General features: G+C 39.3%; 1 protein-coding gene across 1 annotated transcript in view; it reads right to left on the bottom strand.

Annotated features, from left to right (window-relative positions):
- PAICS (phosphoribosylaminoimidazole carboxylase and phosphoribosylaminoimidazolesuccinocarboxamide synthase) overlaps positions 1–9139 on the bottom strand; it is a 48692-nt gene that overhangs the window by 2179 nt on the left and 37374 nt on the right. The window contains exons 13-19 of the mRNA XM_060247365.1: positions 6818–7015; positions 3566–3744; positions 2800–2979; positions 2592–2705; positions 946–1029; positions 676–856; positions 303–461 (exon numbers count right to left, since the gene is read on the bottom strand). Of these exons, the coding sequence (XP_060103348.1) occupies positions 303–461; positions 676–856; positions 946–1029; positions 2592–2705; positions 2800–2979; positions 3566–3744; positions 6818–7015 (1095 nt within the window). The remainder of the gene's footprint in view (positions 1–302; positions 462–675; positions 857–945; positions 1030–2591; positions 2706–2799; positions 2980–3565; positions 3745–6817; positions 7016–9139) is intronic.

Raw genomic sequence — 9139 nt, 5'->3', positions numbered from 1 at the left:
GGGGTGTCAAAAAAGGCCTGGCCGGGGCCCAGAACCATCCAGGGCTCTTACCAGGGCTGGTCCTAAACTGTCTGGCACCCTAGGCAAGGCTAACTTCTGGAGCCCCCCTGCACTGATGTCACCCAGTCACATGGGAGGGCATCCAATTTGGTTCCCCCAGAAGGCTGGCACCCTAGGCTATCACCTACTTTGCCTAGTGGCAGGACCAGCCCTGGCTCTTACCTGACATATATGTCAGATCCGGCCCTCATAATGAGTTTGACACCCCTGCAAGGTATTAAAAAAAGAAAAAGCCAACTTACCACTGGGGAGCCTTAGAGATGACCACACATCCTGAGCACCCCACTCTGCCGAGAGTGGAGGACAGTTGACAACTGGATATGCAGTGTTGCCAGACATCACAGGGCCCAATCCATTACTTCTACCAGCCACTGCTACAAATATCGTAGGAACACCATCGCCTAATAATAAATACACACAGTACAGTTCCCATGTTGTATTACGTGGATGAAAAAAAACTCAAAAAAGCATATATGGAATCTTCACCCCCCCCTGAATAAACAGTCACTTTAAAATATGTAGGAGGATATTCTGGGTTTCTTTAACCAATGGTTGTGTATATATATATATGTCCTTGCAGGACTAGATTTTAGACAATAGCTTCTGGTTATTTACCTTCATATTCAGCCTTGATTCTCAGGGTCTCATCTGGTCCTTTATGGGCAGAAGTCACTCGTAATTCACAAGGAATGCTGTAGTTTCCACATGCCTTTTTAATTTTTTCACAGTGATCAACATCAGATGGTGATCCCATGAGCACAACCACTCTGCCTTGGGTTTGTGGTTTCAGCAACAGCTAACAGAAGAGAAAGTCAGAGGGCAATTTAGAAGTACTTCAAATAGAGCCAAGAGAGCTCTCTGTTTTATGACGAATGTCACCAGTACCTCAACTCTTTCTGCCACCCATTCAAAGTTTTTCTTCACCATCTGCAATGCTTCTGGAGTCACTTCTTTGAGATCACGGTAAGACTGAAAAGTACACACAAAACCAAATACTGAAAAAACTGTAAGCAAGAGTTCAAGCAGCAAACATTATTTTCACTGAAAAGCTCCAATTTTTTTCATCTGATCTGCACCAACCAACGAGTGTCACTCAAGCACAGCAATACAGTTGAAGTTCTAAAGTTTTCATTGGCATTCAGATCCAAGATTCTCACCCACATTGGCAGCTGGGAGAACATGACACCTCCATTTGTTCTACTTGTCCTCTAGGATATCAATAACCTTACAGTTCCCAAGAAATGTGGGATAGGCAAAGAGGCTTGTGGTTAAGTAGCACAGGACAAAAAGTGCAGCTAGTGTGCATTCTACAGATTGTGACTATAGAATTCCAAGGGCATTAGATTCAGGTGGGCAGCCACGTTAGTCTGAAGCAACAGAATAAAGCTGGAGTCCAGTGGTACTTTTAAGACTAACCAAGTTTAATCTGGGTATAAGCTTTTGTATACATGTACTTTGTTGGTCTTAAAGGTGCCTCTGGACTCCAGCTTGTTTTCAAGGAAACTGTTACATCATAAAGTTAATTAAAAAGGATAATTCATAAAATATATCAGACTTTAACAGAGAACCAATAAATTTGAGAAAAAGATCTGAAAAATATCAGTTTGTCCAAAGAAACATCTATAGAAAAATAAAAGGCTGTGTCCTGGTGGTCTAGAGAGACCAGTATTACAGAGAGAAGGCTTCAGGATATCCAGGTAAATATTAACAGCTATCAAGGAAGAGATGCAGAGTTAGGGATTCCCTTGAACCATTATTATGTTTAAGCTCTGCCTCCTTAGATAGAAAAGGACCATAACAGTATTTTTAAACATACATGCTCTATACTTTGTAAAGTACAAATTTAAAAACAAGGATAATTTAAAATCTGGATATAAAAACTAAAAATTATCATTTCAGCTGAATGAACACAGAGCAAGTGGAATTTCAGACTCAGGGGATTTAAACCTAGAAATAGGTGAACATGCCCATTGTACTTGTGGCTCAAGGATGCAGGATCTGCTCTGCATGCAGAAAGGCCCCAGGGTTTGATAACTGGCATCTCTAGTTAAAGGGATCAAAGGCAGTAGGTAATGTAAAATAAATAAAAACATAAATAAAAGAATTCCCCCTGAGACCCCTAGGGAGTAGCTGCCAATCAAATTAGACAACTATGACCTTGACAGACCAAGGCAACTCCATGTGCCTGTATGCCTTAAGTGTCCAGCACTGAAAGCAGATTTAAAGAGCCTTGTTTCCAAGCAAGCTCTCAAACCTTGCCTTAATATAGGGCTGCTGAAGGCAGCACCCAGGGCTCTATTTCAGAGCCAGTGTAGTCTGAATGGAACCCTGTACATCCTATCTATTTAACATGGGGAGGTTTTGTATCCAATTTGAAGCTGCAAGGAGAAAAATATTATCTGTAATGCAGTGTGGTGAAAGGAGCAGCCCAATAGGGTGGAGTTCTAGGTGTCGGCAACTTTCTGAGAAGTTATTGCAATGCTGATTTAAATTTAACATTAGAAAAGTCTGGCAAGATTGTACAGACAAACCTGCTTGTCTTTCTGCTGTTTTCTGTCTCCAGATGGCCATAATCTCCAAGAATCATTATCAATGACATCAGCAAGGACAATTTCTTTTGTAGTTACATCAACACCAAACTCAACCTTAAAAAAAAAAGCACAAATGAGAAATTAGCCAAAGCAATTGTATTCCTGTTTTTAAAATATGCCCCAATTTAGAAAGATCTTCCCCCAATACCTTCAAGTCCACCAGAGTACAATTCAGCGGCTGCCATGCTTTTTCTAGTATTTCAAAAATAGCTTGAGTTGAGTGGGCCATAATGTCAACTTCAGTTTGTCCAATCGCAAGGCCAGCAAACCGGAACTTCGCTTCAATGAGTTGCTCCTCAGACCACTGTGGGTCATTTGCTGCATCATCCTAGGAAACAGGCAGCAAGGATTTCATTAGAACAAATTTACATCTTTACCAGGCGCCCCAAGCGAGTGCAGGAATTTGCATTGTCACTCCCAAAAAAATCTTTTCCCACCATAATCTGCCTAACATTTGGGATTCTACTTCATTATTACTTCAGTGACTTAGGGATGAGTCCAAAATGCTTTCATGGTTGGTCAGGCTATTAAGAACCCTGACTATAACATTTTATTTTCTCCTGAATACCTGATGTGTTAAGTAAGTTTATTTAAACCAAATCCTAACTTTTTATCAAAAGGCTGTTTTGCCTAGCCAACTACAAAAGCCAGTGTCAGATTAAGTTTTCTGAGTTCTGATTTTGACATCAATACAAACAGACGCTTACAGGACACAAACACACTCCTTTTTTTCAGTCAAACAGAAGCTTCTTGTTAAATATACTGCTCCTCTGAGAGATCTGTCTTGGGAATTCAGCATTACCATATTTCTAGTGTGCAAGAATCAACCTTTGGCATCTCCATCGTGTTAGGCTGTCTTGCTCAATGTTGTCACATGGTCACTATTAAAACCAAATCTCATCTACTTTACCTACCTTATAAAACATCTCAATTTTAGGTGGGTAAAATCGGTAGCCTTCCTTAACACCAGGATTTCTCTTCAGGAAAGAACCTGTTGCAATTCTTCTGCAAACCCATTCAATTGGAATCATTTCACAGTGAGCAGCTATGAATGCTGTATTGCTATGCTTTCTCACAAAAGCTGTTTTAATCCCTGGAAAGTAACATGACTTGTTATAAATTCAGTTGTAGAGGAGCACAGCAGCACTTTGAAGTGTAAACAAAAGATCACTCGTAATTCCACCACAGAAAAAAAAGTTTCAAAAGCTTGACACGGGTATTTGTCCCTGCACGAAGTGAAAAGCAGCAGGGATACAGAGATAATAACCAGTGCAAGCTCATTAACAATATAATCTTTATGGTCACATCCCAAAGACTCTGATTAACTATAAGAAGATGCTATGGAGAGCAGCCTATCTAGCCAGTGTACCTGAGGGATGAGACTGATACACTACTGTGATCATGGAAGAGAACAATCACTGTGAGAAAAGTCTACACACCAGATTTCCATTCATTTCAGGGCTATAAGCATTCAAAGTACAAGGGTAACATTGCATGGCAATTGCAGAAAGAACAAACTTGAGTTTCACATGAACAGAAAAGAAAGGGAAAAGAATTTGAAATCCAGTAACTAGCCACACCACCTTAAGAAAGACTGATTACCAGTTAGAGGATCAGACTAGAGTTTGGCTTGAATCCTCATTCTGACATGGAAGTTCACTGGGTGACTCTGGGCCAATGACATTCCTCACAGCCTAATCTGCCTCACAACAGGATAAAATGGAGCAAAGGAGAACGGTGTTGTGAGCAGCTTTCAGTCCCAAGGTGGGGCATAACTATCTAAATAAATATTTAGAGTTTCATCTTTCTCTTCTCTATGCAAGCTTTTCTCATTTCCCATTGCAGTCAGTGGCTCATGACTAAGAGGATTTTAGCCTTCTATGCAAGTTGATACTAGTACTTCATGTTCACTAAACCTGTTCGGATCCAAAGGTATTGATTCCACGTGGCAATCCAGGCTACCGAAAAATATTCAGATATCCCAGATCTTTGACAAGGAGCAAGCACTTTTTAGAACAAAGCTTCTGCACTGAGCAGCTTCTTTCTAAAGCCTGTCTTCGCATTCCCAAAAAACATTCACCTTCGGTTTTGCAGCACTACTGTGAGTAACTATCTGAAGCCCAGAACAGGGGTTGAACTATTCTTCAATGAAGACTACTATCAAGATATCTCTAGAGGATGACATACACACCTTGCCTCCTTCATCTCTGGATGATATATGAAGTTACTTCAACTCAAGCTTCATATGCCCAATTTTGTTTTTCCATTCCCCTTTCCTTCCCATATTATTTCTACTTGCATTTTGTTATTCAAGTTACTGCTGAAGTTATGCTGTTGTGATTTTGTGGGGCGCTTGAAACAACAGACTGATATTTAAATAACTTTCTTGAAAACCAGACAAAACTAATATATACACAAGAGAATGGGATGAAGACTTAGGTATATTTTTGCCACTGTGGAAAATGCATTCCAGTAGTTAGAACCATGGATGGGACATATTTTGAAACAGGAGAAAGGGCTCCAAAAGGTTAATTTTTAACCACAGGGATAATTCTGATAAATGATGTAAGAGTTAGGCAATTTTGGGCAACTGATAAGAAAAAAAAAGATATGTCCTTTGGCTAATAATGACACTATTAGCATGAAGTGCAAGGTAACAAGTCTCATAGATTCAGAGCAAAGTTCAGCAAGTCTAAAAAGCTACAAAATACACCAAAGCTTAAAAAAAAAACCCACTCAATTTCACAGTGTAGCTGTAGTATCCAAGAATACTGAAATCGCACTCAACTTGCAGTGCCAATCCTAATCATGTATAAGCAGAAATGCCACTGGCTGCACTGGGGCTTATTCAGTAAGTGTAGCTGGAACAATTAATGCCAACTTGACATAATGCATGCAAGGTCTGTATGTAGCACCCTAAAATGCTATTAATTATGTATGCCATTCTTGATAGGAGGTTTAAAAGGCAAGGAGGCTGTCTAGAAAGTGGGGAGTATGTGTATGTAAGAGAGAAGTGGAGTGACAGATTGAGAGAGCATGAGAACCCTGGGAGTCAAGTGTTCTGGGCAGACAAGATGATGTGATTGAAAAGGGTTACGTTAGAGAGGATGAAGACGAAAAAAAGATGGAGCGGGTAGAAGGATCCAGAGAACGAATACAGAAATGGCTGGGCTAGTCTGGTAGAGATTTGTGAAGTGGGATAGATATTACTGATAACATTAGGAAGTGTCAGGTTTACTGTTGTGTCTTTTGTAAATTCTCCTTTGACTGAATTATATTTTTCCTGTATTGGGCTGGCGGTTAAGAGAAGGGATTTCAGAATATTCTGAACTCTACACAATTCTTAAAATAGGATTTTTTTAAATTCATGTATTTATAAGTACTGAATGCTCAACACTACTTCATCTTAATGGTTTCAAGGCAAACACTCATGCTTGTTGATCTTTATAACAAAAAAAGGCGGTTTAAAATTGTTAGGATTCAGAGTGTTTGAGATCTGACAACTCCTAAGAGGGAAAAGGATTGCAGATCTGAAGTGATATATAGATAGAAGTGGGATATGAAAATAAGAGAGCAAAGGAAGGACTGCACAAGCAATAGCTAAAACATTCTTTGGAAGCCATTTGGCCCGAGGAACAGAGACCATAATAAGTACTAACAGGGCGTTTTTTTATCAGGAACACACAGAACGCAGTTCCAGTTGTTTTGGTGTAAGGGGGTGTGGCCTAAATGCAAATGAGTTCCTGCTGGGCTTTTTCTACAAAAAGTCCTGTATGAAACAATAGTGATGTCGGGGTGTGGTTTAATATGCAAAAGATTTCCTGATGGGACTTTTTCTACAACAAAAGTCCTGAGTACTAAAGTGTTATTTGTTTTTGAGGAACCACCAATTCAAAAAATAAATAAATAAAAATAATCTTTGTGTCTTTTTTCCAAAACTGTGGTAAAGAGAAAATTATTAATTATATCACATGTCTGGTAATATGAACTGTACATTAGCAATCTTTCCAAAACTGAAGGATAAAGTAACCTCTCAGTTACTTTCCCATTACCATCATGGTGTGTGTACATCTTCCCAGGTAGAAAAGTCTAGATTGTATCTTTATAGCTGTAAATAGCTTTCCAGCAAACAGTTATGCTTTCCAGTCCAACTCCGCACAGCTTACCAGATTCTTGAAGCAACTGGAACACACAGCTTGTTGTTGCATTCGAGATAGTGGCCTTCCCTTCCATGATATCTTTTCTAGCTGCATTCCCAGCTGTTATCTGGTCTTTTGATTGCATCAGAACACATCCTGGGAGACTTGGCAATTCATAAACCTCTTTTGTTTTGCCCTCATTTATTTTTTTGCCAAGTTTTAGCTCTAAGGCAGAACAAAAGTAATATAAGTTACTAGGTTCTGAAATCAATTTTGAGATATCAGGAATGCTTAGGAGAATAAACAGAGATAACCAGAATGAAGCACTAAAGTTGGGGGGGAGGGAAGCAATCTCTTCATTGTCTCCAATTACATTTTATTCTAAGACATCAATGAGATATCACAGACTCCGTTTCAACTGCAGGTCTCCAGTACCAGAGTATAAAACTTCCTCATCCTGGAAATAAATTTGGTATTATCCCTACAGGTCTCCCAGACTGAGCTAAGAACTTTCGTTTTTGGAAAGGACTTTGATTTGTATTGATGAATGATAGTGCCTGTTACCTGACACCATTTATTTATTGTAAACTGTTTATTCCTTTGCTGGTTTTGTTGTTTTTAGACTTCTGGTAAAGTTTAAAGAAATTGCTTTTGTATGATCTAAATTATACACCATTTTAAGCACACCTGAAATAGATGTTTAATAATGTGCATATTAGCAGTAAGCATAACTTGATTCAGAATTTTTCATTATTGTTGTTAGCAATAAAAATGAGCAAATATTTAAAACTGCATAGAGCATCAGATCAATCTTTGCACAGGACCTTGCTCCATGTGTTGTAAGCGAGCTGCACATATGCCTCCCCCCTCTTGTGGCATCTGAAGTAGGACTTTAGAACTTCTTGCCCTATGAAACTCTTGGGTTCGTGAACTTCTCTGTTACGTTTCCCACTGACTTTGCATGTTACAAAAGCCATGGAAAGTAAAACAAAGAGTCGTGCTTCTGTTTCACACAAACTGTTCTTACGATAATTTTAAAGGACTAGGGTTAAGCGTTCACACAACTACAGACAGATATTGGATCCAAAATCTTAGTTATTTAGCCTGAAAATTTTATTCAGTTCCAATACAAGAGGCACACACCAATGCAGTATACACAACGCTGTCTGATAGCAGCACAGAGACCTAGACTCAAGACCAGCAGCTCCTTGGCATCTGACAAAAGGAACTTTGAAAGCTTTCACCTCGAAAGTTTATACCCCGAAAATTTTGTTGGTCTCTAAGTAATCTGAATCTAGTTCTTGCATTGCAATCTAGCTAGCCTCCTGGAGCTGTTCAAAGCGAGAGTTTGATTACTCATGTCCTTCAAGTTTGTTTTTCTACTTTGCTGTCATCTTGAACATAGTTTGTAAATAAGTAGCATTGTTTCCAATTAGAAATTTTAAAAAACAACTTAGATTTTCTTTAGAAATACAATCTCTACCAATTTACTAGAAGTTTTAAACATGTTCCAACTCAGCTGATGTTACACTTTAAGCTACATTCGTTTTATAAAGTCGTGTTTCTACATTTTTTTCTTACATATCACCAAACTTCATTTTTACAACTTAATGAGTCTGTTTTCAACAGAAGCAAACCCAAACAGCAATTTAATAGCTAACCACCACCAATAATGACTCCTTGACAAGAATACATGAATGAATTTGCAGGTGTGTTTATCACCATTTCTGAGGGATGGCTGTGTTAGTCTGCTATAGCAAAAAAAAATGGGAATACAGTGATACATTTAAAAACTTAGCACAGATCCTATTCCAGATGAATCTTTCATAGAGTAGAGCCAACTTCTTCAGGGACTACAAGTGAATCCTCACTATATATTTTGCGGAGGAAGTTATGAACATGCACACGGGTGCCCACAAGGTCAAGGGGCTGCAAAATGGAGTAAGTAGACAGCAATGATTACATAGAATTCAAGGCTAATCAGGGCAGCTATAGAGACTATTCATCAGTTATGCCCAGGTACTTAATAACTAATGGGTGGCAAGTCAAAGCCGTTATACCCAGTAAAGGTGTTAATTTACTTGGCAGTAATTAGCATATGGTCTCTAGTTCACCTGATTAGAAACCTACCTATTTGTATTCTTTCCCTCAGACCTCCCACATGAAACAAATGCATACCAAGGATCCACTGAGAGCCCTGGCCCCAACTTCCCATCAAGCCCTCCCAACTGGTAGTGGTCAGATGCAAAAGCAGGAAAACCTGACCTACTGGCCTCACCTCCCCCCCCCCTCTTGGCCAAGCAAAACGGGAGAACGAAAGGCTGTGGGTGCTTCAAAGCTGGCTGCAAA

The sequence above is a fragment of the Heteronotia binoei genome, chromosome 9 (genome assembly GCF_032191835.1).
Source record: "Heteronotia binoei isolate CCM8104 ecotype False Entrance Well chromosome 9, APGP_CSIRO_Hbin_v1, whole genome shotgun sequence".
NCBI lineage: Eukaryota > Metazoa > Chordata > Lepidosauria > Squamata > Gekkonidae > Heteronotia > Heteronotia binoei.
The sequence above is the reverse complement of the archived record's forward strand: the minus strand, read 5'-3'. Positions and strand labels throughout refer to the sequence as shown.